This window comes from Rousettus aegyptiacus, unplaced genomic scaffold (genome assembly GCF_014176215.1).
Source record: "Rousettus aegyptiacus isolate mRouAeg1 unplaced genomic scaffold, mRouAeg1.p scaffold_m13_p_2, whole genome shotgun sequence".
NCBI lineage: Eukaryota > Metazoa > Chordata > Mammalia > Chiroptera > Pteropodidae > Rousettus > Rousettus aegyptiacus.
Window position 1 is genome coordinate 165,281,568 of NW_023416295.1, and position 23,288 is coordinate 165,304,855.

Sequence of the window (23,288 nt, forward strand, 5' to 3'; positions counted from 1 at the left end):
CCTGACTTTCCAACACATTAAAAAAAATCCTTTTATAGTAGGTACAAAGCGTCTGGGGGAAGTAAGAAAATGTTAGTTAATGTGTGGCAAAAAGCTGAGAAGGACGTTTGTTTAACAGAGTTTGGGTTAAAACTTTGCTTTTTCCAGACCTTCATCTATTTCCTTTTTCTAGATTATGTTTTCTAAAATTGAGAGACTGAAAATGAAAAGGCTCTGGTCGAAAGTAATAATAGTGACACCTTGTACGCATGTAGCACTTGAGACCATCTAAAATCCTCTCTGCCAGACCGGAGCTTCAAAGCCGGATGGCTTTGGCTCCCTACTTGGCTTGATCCTGCTTGAATAAAAGATTCCTAGTGGGAGGGGAGAAGGGGGCCCATGGAACTAACCATGTGAGCCCCAAGAGAAGGTGTACGATGCCCAACGACCCTTCAGAGTTTGGGTCCAAAAAAAAATTCTGGTAGCTGTTACTTCAGTGTTAGAAACCAGGATTATTTTGTCTATGTAGACACTTTTATCATAAGGAGATTTTATTTAATTTACTATTTTAAGAACAAATGTTGATCTTCAGTAGCTAACCAGTAACCCTCTGACCTTTCAGTAAACATCCAACTAAAGCTTTGAAATTAGGGTGTTTAGTGTTTTATGGCCCAGAATAAAAATCTCCAGTTCTGTTTCCAAATAGTGTAACCTCAACACATTTTATTAAGCTCTTGACACATTCAGCCGTGTGTATTTTGTAAAGTTCCTATGGTTATTGTTTTACAATAGCTGCTTCCAGAACCATTGTAAGGGTTTCAATTAATCAGCCCTTTGTGTGCTTCAGACTATGCAAATTTATCACATCAAACCATTCAACTGCTCATGGGAAAGCCCTATAAAAACTGTATTGTCTTCTAGCGCCTCCTCTCATTTAGAGTGATGTTTTAATAAGAAAGCTAATCAAGTTTTCTTATGCATTATTTATCTGTTAACATGTAAGGAAGAGCCGAATTAAAATTATGTCAACTGGGATATGGCAAGTGCTGTGATAGATCTGGAAAGGGTTCAACAACAGAACAAAGCTAATATGATTCAACAGTTTTCGTCCCCTCCCCTCCCCCTTGGGATTATTTAAGGTGGTGATGAGAAAAATAAAAGGTTAATTCAATCACTGAAAAGGGGGAAAGGAAGAAAGGAGTAACCACCTGTGTTAGCCTTCCCTTTTTGATTTAGAGATTTACATTTCTGAATATATAAAGGCTTATGGAGATGAGTTTATTCAAAGCAAAAACATTTCTTAATCTGAACAGTCAAACTTGAAAGCATTCCTGCTGCTTTTTTGGCCCCATTTACCACTGTATTCATCAGCAGTAAACTATTCTGTGCTAGAAACCCGAAGCGCAAGTCCTGTGAAGTTCTAGATGTATTAGGAAACACTGTCCTGATGGCGTGAGATGATCTGCACGGCCCAGCCCTGCGGAGTGAGCTGCTCCAGCCTCTTCAGCCAGAGTCAGTGCGACCGCACTTGCTTCTGCCATCCCCGAAGCTGGTCTCCTTCACTTTGCTAGTTTGCTTCCTGCTAAGCATAATTAGGTTCGTTATATAATGATAATTCCTTGTATTTAGATGCTACGTTTCTCTAAGGACTTTAAAGTACCTCTCAGACATTAGTACCTCTCATCTGTCCTAAAACAGCTGCCTCATGAGGTAGGCGCTAATTATTCCCAGCACAAAGACCAAACTACTAAGGCTCACCTGCAGGTGGTGCTTCTTCCCCAGGTAACGCTATCTCAGATGAACAGCACAGAGTCAAATTAAGGTCACCCGGTTCCTTGATCTCCTGCCCTGCATAGGTCTGAGAGTCCAAGAGGTGACGAGCCCATTACAGATGACAGCCCCCCGCCCCCATTTACGAACCTCATTAAAACCAGACGGTCCATCATCACTTCTTTACCAGACACCAACCTCTTCTTACACTGTGACTGATGGAGAAAAATCGCAGCATCGTTTCACCCTTCGGTGAGTGCACAGTGTTCATCTGCACAGGATAAATAGCCTCGTCTAACAGGTACCTGCAGAAAATAGCATCCGAATGTGGCGAGCTGAATTGTATAAATGTTTTAGTTTTCAGCATTCAGTCAGGTTAATCCGTGTGGGACTCCTCTCAAGTGGAGTCCCTGAACCTCTTCACATGTCCCCAGCCTCCATCACAGCGCTTGTCACACAGCACATGCTTGGTAATTGAGGGAAGTGACTCTCGCTTTCCTCACTCAGAAAAAAAGAGTAGGAATATACATCAGCCTCAGAGTGGGACACGTAATCCCAAAGTGGTTATACGTGGAAGGTAGACTTGCTTAATAAAAATTGTAAAAAAGTTAAACAGTAGAGCAGAGTATGACATTAAAATGAAACCTGGCTGTCGATAAAATAGAAAACCATGCACTTGTCAGTTCTCAACACATCGAATCACAGCAAAAACAGCTCTTGAATTAAAAATGTTATAATTGTCTTCCGCAGTTGCTGCTTGCTTTCCTGTCTTGATACGATAGTAGATCGCTTCAGTTTTTCCTTACCTTTTTTTTTACATTCTTCTATTTTTTTTTTCTACTTGGATTGAGACAGGACCATTACACTAAAACTAGTTTTAAAAAAAAAATGACTTTTGAACAAGTCAGTTGCTGTTTATAATTAGAAATACTTTCTAAGAAGGATTCATCAGATCATCTGGACTTTTGCTGGGTAAACCTATTCTTAAGATGATTTATATGTTGTTCTGCTAGGCCATGGAAATAGAAATAACAAATTGGTGTAAGAGTCTCCAGTGTCTGGGCATGACACAAAGGGGACTGTGACAGTGGGTCCCCAGATTTGCCTTTGCCGAATGGCTTGGGAGTCAGACTTGTGGTTTCTTTAGACTTCCTAAATTCTCATCTTTACAGCTTGAAATTAAGGTTGGTGGAGATGGAATAAATATTGTATTCACTAGGTATCTGTAGAACCTTTCTGCTCTAACTTTCTGTGTTCCCGTTTTTCCTTATTATCTATTTTTACTTGTTAGAAGTTGCATAGAGTAGTCTGTGGCCTTAATTCCCACTGGTCCCTGTAAGTGCATGAAATGTTCCTGAGCCTGTTGAGCTGGTGTATTTGCATCTCACTGCCAGGAGGCTGTGCTGTATGCAGCGGGGTTGGGACACCAGCAGCATGAGCCAGGGGATGAAATTTTATTTTAAAATCTGAAATGCTGTGTAAGCATTTAAGGTATGAATCAGTAATTGTTTCGCAACAGCTCCCATTAGATATGGTTTATTTGTAGTCCATCGTCTTTGCAGGGATCCAGGGGAGTATTAGTTAACACGCTGCAGCGTACTGCATATCATTTACATTTTTAAGCCAGCGTTAAAGGAAAGCAGCCATAACTTTCAAGAGTTCTAAATATGGGAAGAGATTTTATGCCTCTGTTCCTGGAAAAAACAAGTTACAATGTTCATTTGAAAGTAAGAAACCTTCCTGCTTTGATTAAGGATTTAAATAATTCCGAAACAGAGAAATACCTTTTCTTAAAAGAAAAAAAGAAAAAGTCTGTTCTGAGATTAACTCTCTTCTCCCCCTAGTGAATTCAGTAAAATGCAAACTTTTAAAAATCATCTGTCTAATTTGAGATTCGAGATCATCAAATTCTGTCTAAATATTTTGTTTTAACTTCTAAGCTCATTATGGTTTCTTTGTGTTAACTTGTATTAAAATCCGTCAGCTATGACTGGTCTCATAAGCACAGTCAGCGGACCAGAATAAGTTAATTATTTACTTGTGTCACTAGTGCTCTTCATCTAATGAAATGCACAGCTGTGTTAGATCTGCAGTTGGATGTGTAGCTTCCATTGTTCTGCAAGTCAGCAGAGGGTAGAAGCCGCAATGATGGAGAGCCCTCAGTTCTTTTCTGCTGTTCTGGCTTTCTGTGTCGATTTCATGGATCTTTTATCATTCACTTTCACACAAAACAAACAACACAGGGCTGTCTGCTATGGGAACCATCTTGGCATATAAAAGGGTTTTCAGAGCCTAAAGTAATTTTAAGTTCGCTAAGATTTAATTTTTGGCTTACAGGTGCCCCTGATTCAGATGTGGCCAAAGCAGCTCCCCTCGTGGAATGAAAAAATCTGAAAGTTATCTATCTGTATTTTTAAATGCAGTGTCAGAAAAGGGCCGATGAGAAAATAACTTCCCAAAGAGGAAGCGCTATATTAAATATTAATCAGATTTTAAGCAGTGTTCTCAGAGATTCGGATCTCAGAGGAAGGAGCATTGCTTTCATTTCAAGGACAAAATAAAGTTGCATTTGCTTGATTAAATGCGTGGACTAAAACTGGAAATGCAGAATGCAGATCGCCTCTTTATTGTCCATGCGTGTGCGCGCGCGCGCGTCTGTGCTTCCCTGTGGGTTTCTGCACCTCCTGCCCCGCACTCCCACCGGCTCCTGGCGGAGGTGGGCAGGCGGCTTCCCCCTGCGCAGGCGCCGGACCCCCTGCGCACTGTGCTCAAGGGTGCTGAGCTTTTTCCTCTGGTTTTGTCTAAGGGGCAGAGCTGAGCCCTCCATCTCCTCACCAGCCAAACTGATGTTCTTACCCGAGCTCGTCCCACGACCGGCCTCTCTAGGAATTGCCGTTTTTAACATTTTGTTCACTTCGTAACGAAGTCGTTGTCGGTGTACCTTGATTTACAATTTGATCTCTCTCCGAATAGATTTCCCAGTAGCCCTGGTGTTTTGTCAGATAGTTTCAGTGTGGACAAGATGGAGTTTTGGAGGGAAGAAAGAAGGGTCACACACTCTGCCTGACTCCGATTCTAATACATTGTCACTCAATTTGGAATAACATGAACTGAATGTTTCTGTTCTTTGTGTAGGCAAGCATACTTTCTTTATAATAAACAGGGCAATTTCAGCCAAAAAGCCAATTAAAGTACCTACCTACATGGGCCAGAATTCAACTCCACAAACCTAATTACCATATTTTTGGCAGCCACTAGAAATCGGAATATTAGTAACTAATGTTAAATAGGCAAATGGCATTCTTTTTCTTCAGACATTAGCTCTTGGTGATTATAATTACCTCCCACATTTTTATTTTAAAATAATTTGAGTCATGTAGAAATCAAACTGAGGAATGAAGTTTTGAGAGCAGTTTCTCTTCAATAGGTGCAGGTAATTGATAACTTTATATACAAGGGAAGAGGAATTTTATCTTACTAAATATAAAAGCATTTTTTTTCTTAGTCCAATACCATCATACACAAGCTTTTCAACTCTAAATTATATAGATCGTAGTTAACAATCTAAATTATACCCTTACTCCTCCTTCCAAGAAAAAGTAATCAGAGGAGTCACAAACTATTTAAGGAACAAAATTCCATACAGGTTAAAATGCTGTTAAGGGAGTAATAAAGTACAGTTAATTCAAGAGACTATCAGTAGTGTATATTGAATTGGTAGGTTTTTGTCTTTGGTTTTCATTTTTAGAATTCCATTTCTGATCCTAGCCCTTTTTCCAAGCATAATTCGGCATTTAATTTCCTTGTTCGACTTTACAACTTCACAGTTCACTTGTCTAACATGTTGTGAGCTATCGGAATTAAAACTCCTTAGGGCAGTTTAGGCTCAGCCAGTGGAGCCCTGGCAGAAATCGGCCAGCGCTTCGCGCCAGTAGGTAGACCCGTTAGCACATCAGCCACACACGAGTACTTGTCACAGGCTTTTAAAACCACAGGTGAAACACACCCCTCATTCAATCAGTTCTGTGTTTAGTGGTCAGAGAACCTGGATTCCTGTGATGCGGGTACAGTGTGTAGCAGATCTGACTAGGCGACAGTGAGATTGGTGCTGACTCGAAGTTTCGGGGACATGGGCGGGCCAGGACCCAGTGCAGTCGCTGCTCTTCCATCTCAGCGGCGTAGGAGGTTGGGCAGGCAGCCTCACAGCACCGTCGTCGTCAGGCCAGCAGGCCAGCCCGCAGGCTGCAGCGTCTTCCTGCGAGGACAGCCGTTTGAAACTGTTCGTCCAGCAGGACTGTTGGAAATTGCTTTTGTTGCTCTCGATAGAGACCACGGGGAAGGTTTGAGAGCAGTGGAAATAGAGCAGCGGGCAGATCCCAGTTAAGTGCTGTATTCTTCCTTTCTGCCCATTTGCTCTTACATGCATGAAATCTTCTTTCCCTCAGGTGTTTGTGGCTTGATTGTCCCTCAAGAAGACATGCCATTTTGTGATTCTGGCATCTGTCCGGACATCATCATGAACCCACATGGCTTCCCATCGCGAATGACGGTCAGTACGTTTTTCAGAGGTGCTGCTTTTAAGGAAGAAAGCAGGGAGCTGGTTTGTGGATAGTGGAGGCAGTGAGACCCTGAAACTGATTTTTAGAAAGGGCCCTTTGACCCCTATCCAAACAAAAAGGTTCCTCGCCCCTGACAATGTGGGGCTGCTCTCCTCTGTGGGGGGAACACAGGGCAGGTCTGCCCTTCCCTCTAGAACAGTCTTCTGATTGATAAACTCCCCCTCAGCAAAAGGAACCCCCTTGTGTTGAACCTCGTGCCTCTCCCGTTCTTTGGTTATTGTCTTGTGTTGCTGGCTCTGCCTCTCACCAGCTGTATGACTTGGAAAGTCGCTTGACCTCTGGGTACTTCAGTCCCCTCGCATGTAGAGTCAGGGACATAGTAGTGCCTATCGCATAGGCACTAAGGGGTAAACTTAGATCACACATGTCATGCTTTTCCAACAGTCTGTATCACACAGTAAGAAAGCGATAAATGTTTGCTGCTATTAATTTATCACTCTTTTTAACAGTATTACTCACATAATCTCTTGGAGAAATAGGCCAGAGCTAAGTAAACAGGAAGGTACTCACTTAATTCGTTCACATCCCACAGGTGGGGAAGTTAATTGAGCTGCTGGCCGGCAAGGCAGGCGTGTTGGACGGCAGATTCCACTACGGCACCGCGTTTGGGGGCAGCAAGGTGAAGGACGTGTGTGAAGACCTTGTCCGCCACGGTTACAACTACCTGGGGAAAGACTATGTTACATCTGGCATCACGGGGTAAGTAAGTGTGTGTTTAGACATTTTAAATAAAAATATGATTTGGTTAGGGTAAGAGGGAAGAGCTCTTAAGGTTACAGCTTTACTCCTTTAAGAAATCTGATACAAGAAAATCCAGATTCATGGTGAAGATATTAGCTAATGCGATGGTGATGACCATTTTGCGATATATAAGTCTATCAAATCAACATGTCGTATATCTTAAACTTGCATAATGTTGTATGTCAGTTATATCTCAATAAAACTGGTGGGTGAGAGAAAATCCAAATTTAGAAAACTGATAAATTAAGGAGTGCTGTTTTACTGGTGAGACTATTTTAAAAGCAGAAAAGATTTCAATTACTAAAATAGGATTGTATATAATGCGAATCCTTTAATTGTTTAACTTTCTCTGCATCAGTATGATGAATATCGATAATGAATGCTCTGACAAGACCTGAGGCCTAACAATTGCACATTCATTTACTAAAGATGACTTAAAAACCTGACATGTGATAGAGACTAAATAGTATGGAAACAGTAAACAAAATGGATGATTGACCTATGGATCTGACTGTTGAGGTTTGTAACTAGACATTAAAAAAATAACAGGCAAAAGTTAACTCAGCAGAGCCTACCCTGACTACTTAATTGAAAACCACAATCCAGTATTGCCCATTTCCTCCTTAATTTTTCTCTGTAGCATTCATCATTATCAAATATACTATGTAATAACACTATATAATATTATCATCTGTCTCCCTAACTAAGATAAAAAAGTTTCTGTCAAAGTGCTTAAATATTTATTGTTTTAAAATTCTTACTACAGTTTTTTGTAAGATTCACTGAGTCAGTTATAACATTTACTAGGCACCAGTTATGTGCCAGGCACGGTCATTAGTGCTGGAGACAAAGTGCTTACCTTGCAGAGTTTACTTCATGCAGGGAAGACAGGCAGTAATCAGAGAAATAATAAGTGTATCCTATAATACCAAATGGTGATAAGTGCTCTGAAGAAATTAAAACCAAAGTGAGAGCTGAGTTGGTGCTTGGGCCCGCGGTGCTGGGCTGGGAGGAGGACTCCTTCAGATAAGCCCATCAGGGAAGGTCTCTCTGAGGAGCCGAAATGTTTGACAAAGCCATGCGAACACCTGCTGGAAAAATGTTTTAGGCAGATGGTAGTAAGGGCAAAGGCCCCAAGGCAGGCAGGTTGCTGCATTAGAGGAGCAATGAAGAGGCCAGTGTTGCTAGAATAGAGTGAGCACATGGAAGAGGGACTAAGAAATGAGTCAGATGTGGCCAAGAACTATGTTATATTAGGCCTTATGGCTGTGATATAAAATCTGGGTGTTACAGATTCGGAATATAATAGGAAGCCATTAGTGGGAATTTAGAGCAGAAGAATGGCCTGCTATGATTTACATTTTAGAGGGAATCCCTCTGGCTTATTATGTGAAGAACAGATTGCTGAGGGAGAAGAGTGGAAGCAAGAAGACCAGCTAGAAAATTATCTTTGGTGGTCCAGGCGAGAAAGGGTGATGGCCTGACTAGGGCGGCAGCGGCGAAGGAGGGACCGTCCTACACACGCTGTTTCACAACCTGTCGAAATTTTTTATTTCTTAATTAACCATTGTATCTTTTAATGTATCCATGGTACTTTTATGTATTCAGATCTAGCCTTTTCATTTACTGCAGACTGAAAATCATTCTCTTCCACTGAGTCAAAAACACGTTCGTAACTAAATCTGGACCTGCCAGTGATGAGTCCTAGAAAAGTCTCTTGTCAGCCCAAATGTAGTTTCTTAACCCGAAACTCGGACCTTTTTTCCAGCGAGCCCTTGGAGGCGTACATCTATTTTGGGCCCGTGTACTATCAGAAGCTGAAACACATGGTGCTAGACAAGATGCACGCCCGGGCCCGGGGACCGCGCGCCGTCCTCACCAGGTAAGAGCAAAGCGCTTACGAGGACCCCGGTTCAGTCTGCCCTGCGGGCCCCGACGGAGCAGCAAGCAGATTCGACAGTTTCTCCTCCTCTGCAATGTGAAACTGAGGCGTTAGACATCGAAAAAGTCATGTCTGATTAACGTGAAAAAATAGCAGCCGGTTAAAAATCACTTCGTAGGCACAAGAGCAGATCCACCGTAGGTCTTGACGGTACTCTCCTCACGTAACCGTTTACTTACTGGGTACCAGTTTGCAGATATGGCCCTGTTCAGAACAGTTCTCTGTAAGAATGCAGCTGCACTTCCACACCCACACACACATCAATACACAGAAAACACATCCATACATTACTTGGTAGCCTAAGCTACACTGTCATCTTTTAAACTTCTGCGATTGGAGCGTAAGGCGCCTGTAGTTGCCTGCTTACTCGCATAAGCTCCGGGAGCTTAGGGTCCACACATGCCCCCTCGCCAGCGTGCTCAGTTCCCCAGCCCGGTGTCTGTGTCGATGAATGGGTTTAGTTGTTGGGAAAGGGAATTACAAATGCTGAGTTTTACCTGTTCTTAGTACTGCATTTTCCAGTTGGAGAAGCATAGTCTAGGGCAGTGGTTCTCTACCAGGGGCGATTTTGCCTCCCTGCGGACATTCGACAATGTCTGAAAACATTTTGGAATATCACAACTGAGGGGTAGGGAGGAAGCTGCTGACATCTGGTGGGTGGAGGCCAGGAATGCTGCTGCACATCCTGCAATGCACGGGACAGCCCCCAGCTCAAAGAACTAGCTCAGTATGGCACTGGTGCCGAGGTTGAGGAACCCCGGGCCAGGGGAGGGAACACAGGCCTTCACGTCAGATTGACGTGGATGTGAACGCATCTTCATCATGTAGCACCTGGACAGCTCACTAAGTTGTCTCAGCTTCACTTTTTCTCACATATGAAGCGGAGATGATAATACCCACTCTTCAGTGGGCTGGTGGATGTCAGATGTTTGAATAGCAGACTGCATACAGTGCTGCTCCATGGGAGATACTCCATCAATATCCGGTTCCCTGCCCACTTTCTCCGAGCACTGCTTGGATCTTACAGTACAGGGAGGAGGCGGGAGAGGTGTAGATGACTCAATCCCTTGACCATGTAAAACTGAGCAGATGCACATGCCTAATGAAATGATAGACATATGTGTGTTTAAATCGCAGAAGAGAGAAGAGAGGCTGAGATCCTCAAGACAGTAATGACTTCAGCCGTGAGACCCTACTTGGGTTAGGTGTATCTCTCCCCAAATGTCAAAGCAGTTATTTCCTATTTTTTTGCTTCGTTGTGTGAAAGTTATTACTTTAGAATTACTTTTGTGTATTCCCTGTGAAGACTGCCTGGAGTGCATTTGTCTGTAGTCATTTATCTCAGCTGGTGAAAATCCAAGTTTTGGCTTCTGCCCACACGTGATCTGACCACCTTCACTTGTCCAGTGACCACAGGTGAAGGAACCTCCCCTACCCCTGGGCGGCTGTGCCAGCAGATAAAAACACATGCATGTCATACTCAGTTACGAAGTTTCCACCACAGTGTGTTCATTTAGACCTACTTATAAGTTTTTCATATGTGGATTTTCTTTCAACAAGTAATCCACAGCTTAAATTGATTTCACATTGTAATTATCAATAACAAAAACTATAATTTCAGCCTGTGCTGGCATACACATGTTTACCTGCCTAATTCTTTGGGAAACTGGCAGCAACAACAACAGAGATTAAAAGATGCTGTGGAATAAAGCAAACAAGAGTTCAGTGGTCCACCCTGCTCAGACTAGGTCTAAGGAGTGTCACTCCCAAATCAGCCAACCAGAGAGCGCCCCCTCCCTCCTCCTTTCCCTGCCTCCCTCTCTCTTAGTAACTTGTGTCCTCAGTACCTAGGTGGGGATGCCTAAGTTATTTCAGAATCCCCTGATTTTACCTACTCCTATGGGTCCTAGATTCTTAACCCTTTAATGTATTCTCAAGCCCAGCAGATACATAAGCCCCAGGGGGACCATTCATCCTTCCAGATGACTCCTAATCTGTTCCGAATCCTATAAAAATCCACTTGCTTCTCTCCATGTCTAATTTATTTCGTAGTAAAGCTTCTCCCTCAAGCCCTGGCAGTAACTACTGGGCGACCCAGTTTCTCCCATAGTCCATTCTGCTTAGATTTTCCTGCTTTTAAATGTCAGAAGAACTGGGACATCTCTGAAAATACTTAAAAGGCATTCTTCTCTGATTTGAAGACTGTATGTCCTAATGATAATGATAGTGGTGGTAATAGTAATGCTGGCCTTTTATATGCTTATGTACTAAGTATTATGTCATATAATATTATCTGATTATTCTTTCCACTTAAAATAGCAACCAACTACTAGTAGTACATCTCTTCTTATTTAAGGTTCTTTGGGGTAGATATTTTTATACAGAGCATGCTCAAAGTCTCACTGTCTAATAAGTGATTTGAATCCAGGTGAGCCTTCCGAAACTTCATGTGCTTAGCCAACACGTGATGCCACCTCTTTGTTTGTGTGATATAATCACATGTTCGTCTAACTTGTTTCAAAGGCAGCCCACCGAAGGTCGATCTCGTGATGGTGGTTTGCGTCTTGGAGAAATGGAACGTGACTGTTTAATTGGTTATGGAGCCAGTATGCTTTTACTAGAGCGGCTGATGATTTCAAGTGACGCCTTCGAGGTGGATGTCTGTGGGCAGTGTGGACTTCTGGGGTATTCTGGCTGGTAAGTGGATACCACATGTCTTGCCTCTTAAATCACAGCTCAAGAACTGACCCCGGATTGTACACACGTGTTCTCCAGCCTCCCCTTCCGCGCGTTCCTGGCACTGGGGATTCTCTGTGTACGTGTTTACTTTGTCTGCCTAATGTTCTGCTTTCCACACTGCTGGGGTTTAAACTACCAAGGAGTAAGGACTTTATCCTGTTTTTAATATTATCTCAAGTACCTTTTATAACACCGTTCACCTATAAAAATTATATCAGAGTCATTGTTAAATGTGATCATTACAGCATATTGAAAGTAGAAACGTTTTGGAGAAGATCGTGTTGAATGCCTTCATTCGACATTACACACAAAGAGCCATTTATGTTGTCCCAGGTCTTATAGCAAATTGGTGACGGAGCTGGGACCAGGACTGGGTCCCCTCTTGTCTATACCCTCTCTGCATATTGAGCTGCTTTTCCACTTGGACTGTTGATTCCATGATGGCCGAGACCACGTCTGTCTCAGTCATTCCCTCAGCAAATGTCTGGTGAGAATCTACTAGGTGCCAGACGCTGTTCTGGGCCCCGGGAATACAGTGGTGGGTAAAACGATGAACGGCTGCATGCTGGGAGTTCATCTTCTACTCCCTTATCATCACATTCTGTCTCGTTTACCCCTGGTCCTCCAGCCTGGGACCTGGTAGATGCATGATAAAAGTAATTGCTAAATGATACTAACCCTGCATATGGAAGAATGCCAGTAGGTAAATTATGTAATCCATAAAGTTTGTCATTTCTGTGTAGGGTTCAATGTACAAAGTTGAGCTTAAAAGATGATGCTACATATTTTTTGTTTGTGTTTGTCTAGTTAGAGCACTTTTCCTCCTCGTAGTGGTTCCACTCTGTGGCCGAAGAACAGCGATCCGCTTCGGGTTGGTCATGCTCTAGAGCCCTGAATACCCCCGTGGGCGGAGGGCCTGTGGATGCCCTGTCTCTGCTCCCTCTCCAGTCAGAGAGCAGGTCTAACGAGGTCTAAGGCAAATGCCATGGGGGTGGGACGCAACCTTGACTCCTTCCTCACCCCTCACCTGCCCGCTCAGAGCCCCTGTCCTTAGGGCCAAGCGTCCCCAAAAGGATGGAGTTAGGCCCAGGTGAGCACTCACTGCCAGACTTCGAGGGATACGTGAGCCATGTTTTCCCCACCGAGGCCCCCTCTGTCCAGAGTCCCGACTTCTTGCTGCCAGTTTCTTGGTCTAATAAAGCAAATCAAGAGTCAGAGTGAGTGGGCTTCTTAGAACACAAGTATATGCCTTGCTAGTTAAATGTCAAAACATTTTAGCCAATTTTATGGGTTTGGGGGTGGGGGTGGTGTGTGTGTGTGTGTGTGTGTGTGTGTGTGTGTGTGTGTGTGTGTGTGTGTGTGTAGAAGAGTTGATGAGACCTATCTGTGAAGAAATCATCTCATTTTAAAAACGAACGCAAGAGGTGGCCATCTGCAGTTCATTTCTTTCATAAGGTTGCAGAGATGGGGTTACATTATTCTGAGCATAAATTTGGCTCTTTCTAATGTCAATGACATTGGGGGGGGCAGTTCAATTCTGAAATGTCTGTTCGTCTTTTGAAATGCATGTTGAGTTTTTTTTTTATTGTCCTGATTGTGTAAAAACAACAACAGAAAGTGTGTAATAGGAAGATTCCTGGCCCTAGTTCCACTATGCTTAAATCTTCAGATTTGGCACAAGGATTTTTAAGTAATTTACTTTGAAAAGATGATACAGAAGAGTCATTTTATTAACAACAGGGATCACGAAACTTCAGAACCAAGTCTCCTTTCCTTCTCCATCCTCCCTGCGTTTTCTCTTGTGGGAGTGGGGAGGGGTAGGGAGGGGGAGAAGTCGACTGAATTCACTCGTACCCTTTGAGAACCTTCCCCTCTCTTCGGCCGAACACGCAGGGAGACTAATTCAAGCAGTAATCTAGCTCAACATTATTCTGTTCAGTTCTTATCTTCTTTCCTACTTCGTTTCTATCTCGTTTAGAGATCATCTGAGGGCAGCGCCTGGTTTTGAAGCTCGTGCGTTCAGTGCGTATTGTATCTGAAATCCTTTGAAAGAGAACTACGTCAGGTGACACGGTTAAGGGTAATTACACAGACCTGGGTATACCGCACATCTGACTCTGAGTGGCCTGTGCATAGCCTTGTTGCCAACAGAAAAAATCCTCCCCCAGCCTAGTAGTCGGGCAGCCTCCTGGTGCTGCTTTCAGGCAGGAGAGCATAATGATGCCGTCGTTTTCCCGTTACCTGACGTGCGCCGGGCTGTGTGGGAGGGAGCACGGGCGTTTGTTGGAGGAAGTCGCTCTTTAATGAACAGCACAATGGAGGCCGAGTAATTAGAGCAGCTCAGAACCTTGAAACTGGCCTTTTGTCACTGATTTGCACATTAGTAAGGCATTGCTATGGGGATGTTTACAGCAAGACTGTTGTTCTGCAGAAGACATGAAGGGCATAAGTCACAAAAGAGAGGTCCAGAAGGAAAACTGCAGAGAAAAGAAAACCCCTATTAAGATAATTAGCTCATAGTGGATATTTTACTGGACAATCATTTCTCGTGTGAAGCCACAGCCGCCTCTTTTTGCTGGCTTTGCCCTGAAAAAATTGGTTTATTTTATTGTTGTTTGGGTCAGGTTTCTTCCTTGGAAGTTGTTCAGACATGGGGTAAGGTAATTGATATATTTTTATTTATATGTGTGTGCTTGTGTGTGTATATATTTATTTATATGTCTGGATGTATATGCATATGTGTGTATGTAAATATATACACATTGGAACATTTTAAATGATGGAGAAATATTTAATGATAAAGAATATGAGTGGACTTTCTGGATTATGGATCAGCACACATGGAAATTTGAAATAGGTTAGCCTGGATTGAAGTCACAGGGTAATGCACTAGACAGGAGAATCAGCAAGAAGTTGCTTCAGTTAAATACATGAACGTGATTCCTGAATAAATTAGATCAACCTAGGCACATTAAACACATAATTCTTAAACTATGATCGTCAAAGAAATCTTTAGGAAAAGGTCACTTGCCTTGTTTATATTATTACTGTTGATGTAATCAGCTAAGCCCTCTGCAGTCCCCTGGTGGGGACCCAAGCACCGTCCGTGATGGCTCAACCTCTTCCCATCCTCTTCTCCTCAGGAAGTTTGTATCTACATAGTCACTCACCACCACGTTCAGGTTTTCTTTTCTAAGATAATGAAAGTCTTATTTTACTGATTGCAGAAATGATCCCTGCTCTCTTTATAAAATGCTCAGAGTTATAAAAAAAATTAAGAAAAATGCAAGCAAGCATATTAATTCTCACCACCCAGAAATGACCACTGTTAACATTTTAGTTACTCTTTTGGGGACATCTGTTTGCCAATAGTTCTGTACTTTTTTTTTTTTTAATCATGAACACTTTGAGATTCTGCTAATAGAAAAACACAAAGATACCAAAAAAAAAAAAATCTTGTTACATATGATTTTGGGGGCTTCATACATTTACTAACACCCATCCAAGGACCCCTGTGGGACCATGCTGTTTAGCAAACCGCTTTTTTCACCTTACGGTGTGTCCTGGACACCTTTACATTGCAATAAACATGGGTCCACATCATCCCGTTTAATGGCTCTTCAGCATTCTTCCGCCTAAATGTCCTGTAATTACAGAACCCGTTGCCTCTTGGACGTGTGAGCAGTCCCCTGCTTTGTGCTGTTCATAGTGTGATCATGAACATTCTTGTGTACATATCTTTGCCACTTTCGTGATCACTTAATCAAATAATACGTGTGTTTTACACTGTTTACACGTATCGCCTTACTGCCCCTCAGAATGGCCTCATCTCCATCCACTTCCTGTCGGCACTGGGTCTTCTAAGCCTCGGTTCTATTCCTCTTACGCACATTTCCCTGTTAACTGGGAAGACTGAGTCTTCTACCCCTTAATTGCAGGATTTCTTCTGGGTCCCTATTGTCTCCACTGCCCCAGACCCTCGACATGCAGGATGAGGTCCTGTTTTGGTCTGAAACCTGAGAGAGTAGGTCACTTCCCAGGGACCCAGCTTCAGTTGTAGCCATTGATTAAGCTCTATGTTCGGGTCACTGGCTCCTCCTGAAGGAAGAGAAAATCCTAGCTGGAGTAGGAGGCATGTTGGTTAGGAAGGCGGGCTGCTGTAAGAACCGGATGGGAATATATGCTCACACGCGAGCGCCTTCGCTTTGCACAAGGGCCAGAACGTTGTAAGTGCAGTAACATCCAATATTTACAGAAATAACCAAGCTCGAAGAGCCGTGGAAAAAGAAGTAGCGTTTGGTTGGACGCCACCTTTCTGTGTGAAAGTCTCACCTTTCCCATCACACTTCGAGTATCTCAGTGACAAAAATCAAATGGTAAATATGTAGCATGTAGTAGGTGCTTATCAAATACATAGAGACTGAGCAAATCTGTTTAAAATGCTTTCAACTACGAAGAAATCTAAATCTAACTTTCAGATGGTTCAGATTTCTGGGCTTATTCAGAACGAGTAGAAAGGCAGATGTTTTGCATTTTTAAGACAAAGGTCTAGAAGTGTTGTAGTAACTGATTAAAAAATTGTGTGCTTTTAAAACGGGTTTTAAAACAAGTGGTACTTGTCTTGGTTTGTTTTTTTTTGCTTCTGTGGGGACACGCGTACATATTCGATAATGTGACAACGCTGAGGAACAGAAAACCAACTAGGGAGAGCGGTGATAGAATCGTGTGAAATGGCGAGGCACTTCCTGCGCGCAGGCCTTCACTTCCGGGTCGCCGTCCCCCTAACACGTGCCCACTTGGGTTTCAGGTGCCATTACTGCAAGTCGTCGTGTCACGTGTCTTCCCTCCGCATCCCGTACGCCTGCAAGCTGCTCTTCCAGGAACTGCAGTCCATGAACATCATCCCCAGGTTGAAGCTGTCCAAGTACAACGAGTAAGGGAGGTAAGGTGGTTATTTACGAGAACAATCAGTATGTCCAGCAGAAAACAGAAGGGATCGAGGACCACTTCTGCTCCTGTGAATAATTCTTTCGAATGTTTTCTCGAAAAAAAAAAAAATTGATGGAGAGGCGTTTTATGCACTGGAACACTGACCAAACAACCTCGATCCGTGAGCCTCAGGCCTTGGGAGAGATGCCAGCGGTATGGACTGTAATACAGTCTCTGATTCATATACTGAACTTGATTCACAAATGGACGTAACCTAAAAGTAAATAAACTTTTATTCATGTTCTGGTATCTTGCAGTTTACTTGTTAGAAAAACATTCCTCAAAAAGAATGTTTGGGGTTAAATAAACCTCAGGAGTCTTATGCAAGTTAAAGGATACGAAGAATCTGTTTGAATCGGTTGACTCGGCCTTTGCCTTTGTCAAGGGGGCTGATCTGGGCAGTTTGCGAAGCTGAGAGAACTGCGTACTGTGACGGGGTAAATTTTCCCAGAAATTGAATCTTGCCTGTATACACCCAAACTTTTTAATTTTAAGCTTGGTGAAAGATAATAAACATATTCTTACCATCTTAAGCAAGTTTGCCAAGGGTGTCGCTTTGTCTTATGGACCTAATAGCTACTATTTTGAACCTCCATGATCATGTTGTGCAGTAATATTTGTTGAATATCTGAAAATAATTCTGTGGATGTTTTGTAATTTTTCTGTCCCTTCCATTCCTGCCAGGGTGTTAGCTGTTCATTTTCTTTTTAACCCGACAGCCTTTTTCACCCATTTCTAATTTGTTCTCAATTGCTGTGCCCCAAAGCCAGATAAATACTCGTGTCAAGGATCCTTTATAAAATAAGTCAGAAAAGCTGTGAGTAATGGTCTAAGGCTGCATTCCTAGCATGTCACATTGAGCATGTTTCATAGAATATTAATAGGTATTATACATCAACAGGTATCAAATTTCAGTGTCAAATAAGGTTGAGAAACTGAGTGTAACCAAGTTACACATACCAAGGACGTTTTCAGAGCCTTCGCGAGCAGCCGTGTTCCGGGAGTGTCCACAAGAGGGACGTTCCGGGAAACAGGCCAGTCCTTGACTTGAGAACCCAACATCGACATCACTAGGTTTTCTTCACAATGCAAAGCTCTCACCCAGTGCGAAAGTCTTACGGGCGTCACAGTCAAAGCGAGACGAAGGAGACACTGGGAGGGAGCCTTCCTCAGCCGTCACCGTGGTCTCCGGTCGCCTCGGGCACTCGGGCGTATCACAGGGCACAGGGGTCTGGCTGCGCACGTCGTTGGTTATGTCTGTCCTTCCTTCCTTTCGTCTGGCTTTGTAGTCCTCAAAATTGAGGACGCCTAAAGATTACTGTACTGGATTCAATGTGCAAAACATACGTACTGTACTTTGTGGGCCGATTAAGGAGTTTTCTAGGGTGATTTTGACCGGTTCCCGTTATGTGACAACTCCGCTTATCAACTCCATCGAAGCCGTAATTGCCCCGCAGTGTGTGGCGAGCCATGTCAGTGACCGCTCGCAGGGTCAGTCCAGGAAGAGCCGGCAGTGTGCTGCTTACGGGAGGACTGTGTCGTTTATCCGTCGGCACCTGCCATGTGTGAGGCACTTGTACTAAGGACAGAAGGAGAGCAGGACATGGCCTATGCCAGCAGAGGAGGCCGGGACATCAGCTGGTCACAGAGCACCATCCTGCAATGTGCAAAGGGTGACTGACCTCCACTGTACAGGGCGAGCTCCCGGGGCAGAATGGTCAGCTGTGCTCTAGGGAGTTGGAAGCATGTCACAGCACGATTATTCCATTTACACGGCCGAAGAAACTGAGGCACCACGTGACTCAGTGACACATCCCCCCACCCCCCACCCAGCACCCCACCGCCAGCCAGTGAATAGCGTGAGCCTCAGGACCAGGCCTTCTGACTCATCTGTGGTTCTGTTTTTCAGTTACCAAATACGACAATTTTTATTCAAATGCTAGTGATCATTTTGAGAGGAGTTGCCTGCCTAGCCTTCCAAAAAATTCTCAGTTACCTAAGTTAGCAAAGATTTAAGAAAGTGTGGGTTTCAAACTGGGATAGCCATGGAGGAAAAAATTGTGTCAGGTTGACATTTCAAAAACTAGCAGATACTCCATTTAAATAGCCGTTTGACTCTGGGAAATACTGTAATTAAAAAGAGGCCAGAATTGGTAAGTTAGTCCTACTATAGTTTTATTTTTTAAAGTTATTTGTAAATTCCTTGTTTTAAAAACTACCAATTAGATTTCCATTTCCAGTAACGGTAGAGTAAACTTGCGCAGACCACCCTCAAAGCGCTTTTCTCCTCCAGGTTTTGCCAGGTCAGAAGCGGCACAGGGATGGGAGGCTACAAAGCCACACCAAAGCCACCAGGAGGCTGCAGCCCTAACCTGAGCTTTGGCAGAGCCCAAGAGCTAGAGAGACAGCACTGTGGGCTCAGAGTTGTGGAGACACCAGGACCAGAAAAGCCAAGGTCTTAAGTAGAAAGAGAGCCCCTTGAGGGGGGCCCGCCTCCATTCCATCAGACTGTTCTGGCCATGACAGAATACCACAGCCAGGGTGGCTTAAACAACAGAAATTTTCTCACAGTTCGGGACAGTCTAAGTCCAAGGTTAAGGTGCTGACAAGGTTGGTTGCTGGCACGGACTCTGTTCCTTCCTGGCTGTGGACAGACGCCCCTTGCTCTGTCCTCACATGGCCCTCCCTCGGCGTGTGCCAGGAGAGAGAGCCTCTGGAATCTCTTCCTCGCCTTGAAAGGACATCAGTCCTATCACATTAGGACCTTGCGACCTCATTTCACATTAATGACCTCCTTAAAGGCCCCGTCCCCAAATACTGTCACTTTAGGAGGTGGGATTTCAGTGTATGAAATTTTAGAGGGACGCACTTCATACTGTATATAATACCCCTCAAGGCATCACTGAGCTTCCTTCAGAAGAGAGTTTGGACCCAGTGCAGAAACTAGGGTTTTGCAAAAGCCGTTTGCGAAAGCCGCCCCGTTTCACGATGATAGGGAGGAAGGAGGGTGGTGAGATTCAAGAACACTTCCTCTGAGCATCCATTTACCAGCGAGATCAAAGTGAGGCCTGTCTTCGGCACAGGAGTCCCGGAATAGTTTCATGAAGCCCACAGAACCAGTTCTCAAAAACACTTCCATGTGGTGAGAGCCAAGTAAAGGATTTTTTTTTTTTTTTTAAACAAAAAGACCTTGATTGGGTGCTACATAATGGGATAGTTTTCAGCTGCTTCAGAGCATTTTGGGCTAACACCTTTATTTGCAGTAATGAGTCACATGAGAATGAGCGCATTAGGGCTGGTGGCTGGGCCCATCCACTTCTCAGCCAGTCTGAGTAATAGAGAAGCCGGTTGCTGTAAATTCCTTTGCAGAATGGATGGTCAGAAAAGTGACTGTAAAAGTAGCACCTCTTTACCATCCACATTTACTCCACATGTGTCTTGAAAACAGTTATTTCATTTGCTGACCAAAAGTTGGAGTTTTTACTGCATCAGCCCCACAGGGTCAGGGTTGTAAGAAATTAAAGTCGAGCTTTCAAGAGGCCGTTTTAAATGGAAAAAAAAAACGCGTGGTGGCAGTCCAGAGGTTTGTGCCGCTCGTTGCCAGAGCCAAGCTGCCCACTCAGGTTCCAGACGCAGGCTCCGGAAACAATGAAGAGATTTGCTTCAAATCAAATTTATTGTGATAAGGATGTCGTGGCAGAAAATTTCGGAACAGCCCGAAACCCACATTTTCCCTCACAAGTCTAACATCACGGACTGTGGTCAAAGGAGTTGAAGTATTTTTTTCAAGTCCAGGTAACACCCCTAGTTTCATGCATAATGAATTTTAAGTCCGGTTCACTCCCCGTCGTGCACATTAACGGAGGCAAGTGGCGATGTGAATAAAGTAAAACACGACGCATCGGATGCTAGGATGAAGTTTACGTTCACATTTCTAATATAACTTGAGTGGAGGTTTGGTGAGTTCACTCTACTCTAATAGCAACTCCTGTGGAAGCCTTGAAGAAACTGGAAGAGGAGTACGCTTCGTGGTTAGGTAGTGATGACGGCTCTTTGGAGAGGGCAGGGCAGCCTGACAACTGGAATGCTTCTAGGCCAGCGGCTCTCAAAGTGTGGTCGCCGAAGCAGCAGCATCAGCATTACCTGCGAACTTGCTAGAGATTTGGGGGGAACCCAGCAGTGTGTGTTTTAACAAGCCCTCCACGTTGTCCCAATGCAACTAAAAGTTGAGCTTTACTGTTTAAACCACTTGAAGAGCTCTGGATTTCCCTTCCCTCCCCCTTAGAACCAGCTTTTGGATTTTTAGGGGTACCAAAGGACCCACCCCTTGGAAACTAGCCCCCCACTTTTCTCTCTTTCTTGCCTATGTGATTTCCCCTTAAGCAGCAACTGGTATTGGACTGTTCCTCCGGGAGCTCCCGCCCACTTTCCCAGCCTCTTCCACCTCTGAGCAGAGGAAACGGGCAGTAAAGGCCAGATTCGTACAGGAATCCAGAATGTCTCCAGACATTTCCAAATGTCCCTCAGGACAAAATCACCCCCAGTTGAAAACCACCGATACGAGATGGTTTAACTACAAAACAAATGAGAACAATTTCAAATTGTAGTTGTATGGATTTGTCCTCGGTAAAATGACAGCCAGTGTGCTCCTGGATAATCACGTAATTATCCAGATTATCATGTAGAATCATCCTCATACTAACAAACCTTAACATAAGCCTCAAAGCCCTTGTGCTTCCTTCCATGTACCAGTTATAAACTGATGTCAGTTACGTTGGTCGTTAAATAAGTTCCATCCCTGTTGTACATGTGCTTTCATATAACCGGTGATGATGTTATAGACATCAAAAAATAAGGTTAGTTATAACCTCCATTCTTATTCACGTTTGCCCACAGCTTGATTTGTTTTAGACCTAGCCAATTTGGGGTTTTTGTCAAAAACACATGCTGATTTTCATCATTTACCCAACAATTCCCTCAGCTTTTTGTCTGCCTGCCTGCCTACCAGGCAGCAGAAACTGTTCAGCTCACAGTCTAACCCAGCACCAAAAACTCTGCTCCCCTTTGTGTGGTCCTGTGCAAGGAAATGGAGCCACACGTCCTAGGGGAGCCTCTCCCAGCGAGCTCAAGTACCGCCTGCAATTTACGAGGACTGCAATCGGGCCGGGTCTCCAGAGCAGAAACCCCAGCAGTGCAACTGTCTTTCCAAGTTACTGGAAAATTTCCTTCATCGTTACTCTGAGTCTCGCATGTCCAAAATAGGTCTACAATCTGTCAGGGCCTGAGATATATAAACCTTGGGCCAGCAAGTAAAACAGGAAGCTGTTGGTGATGCATTACCTGCTCTGCCAGCAGGGAGAGTTACTCTCATTACCTTACTCAGTGTCAGGTGTTACAAAAATCTAGGAGAAAATGTTTGTAGAGATTGAGAGAGGCACAGTTCTGAACAGATGTTGTAGGGACCTTTTAAAGTCAGGGATGCAAATGCATGCACATGTGCTTCTATTCCGTGTCTGGTTCCCCTTGGCATCTCCCTAATCAATCCTGGCAGTCTACCCGCTAAACCTGATTTTGGCCTCAGACCCTCGAACACCAGGCTCAAAAGCCATAACCTGTCATCAGCGGGGAGGCAGGAGCGTGCCGTGGTCAGGAGCAAGGGCTGCAGTCGAACTGCCGGCCTTCGAATCCTAGCTCTGCCACCAACACGCTCTGTGATCTTGGGAAATTATTTTGCCTCGGTTTTTTTTCATCTGTAAAAATGAGGTAATAATACCTACTCATAGGGCTAATTGAATCAATTCATGTGACCCACATAAGTGCTCAGTAAGTATCAGCTCTCAATATGACGATTTGGCTGTGGCTTCCATATGGAACCTATTTGCCGTCTCTGTATGACAGCTTTCCTTCTCTTAAGTCCGTTTCACCTATGTGACTCGTCACATGTGTGGGGCAGCCTGTCATGCCGACAAATCGAGAGTTTGATCCTTGTAGTCATTTGAATGTGCCCCTCACTTTTATTCAGACACTCCCAAATGTGTGTTTTTGGTTCCAGTGGAGACTGGGTCGAAGGGTGTGGTTGACTAAAAGCGAAGCCACTTCCACTCTCAGAAAACAAACGGCTTCAAGTATTTACCTAGCACGGGGTTAGGAGTGCAGTCTTTCACGTGGGAAAGAAATTCAAGACGCGCATATGGCGTTGTTGGCCTTCCCATCCGGGATCCCCACTCCAACGAGTTACCAGATTTGATGCATATATTTTTATTCAGCTGCGTGCATTGAACTCAGCATTAACGTCCCCCGCGTAAGAATCCGATGACCTGCATTAGAAAGAATTCGTGTATGAAGGAATCTTTGGCTTACGTGCAAAGGAAAAAGTCTCCCCTGGAAAAATGCAGGCCTTACACATTTAGCAGGCCCTCGTGTCCACAGAAACAGTCATTGGCAATTAGGCAACTGCCAAAAGATCAGAGGCAGGAGCCCGCACTTGAAACGGAGGCGGCACATGGAGA

The 23,288-nt window shown here is 44.0% G+C and overlaps 1 protein-coding gene across 3 annotated transcripts in view; it reads left to right on the forward strand.

The window, feature by feature from the left end:
• Positions 1–23,288, forward strand: part of POLR3B (RNA polymerase III subunit B) — a 111,738-nt gene that overhangs the window by 85,832 nt on the left and 2,618 nt on the right. Inside the window, exons 24-28 of one of the 3 annotated variants that reach the window (XM_016148078.2) lie at positions 6,195–6,298; positions 6,901–7,067; positions 8,878–8,991; positions 11,575–11,748; positions 16,598–17,312. In XM_016148078.2, coding sequence (XP_016003564.2) covers positions 6,195–6,298; positions 6,901–7,067; positions 8,878–8,991; positions 11,575–11,748; positions 16,598–16,727 — 689 coding nt within the window. In that variant the 3' untranslated portion in view covers positions 16,728–17,312. Of the gene's footprint in view, positions 1–1,835; positions 5,942–6,194; positions 6,299–6,900; positions 7,068–8,877; positions 8,992–11,574; positions 11,749–16,597; positions 17,313–23,288 lie in introns of those variants that run through there. The other 2 variants (XM_036237416.1, XM_016148080.2) reach the window with 2 other exon arrangements.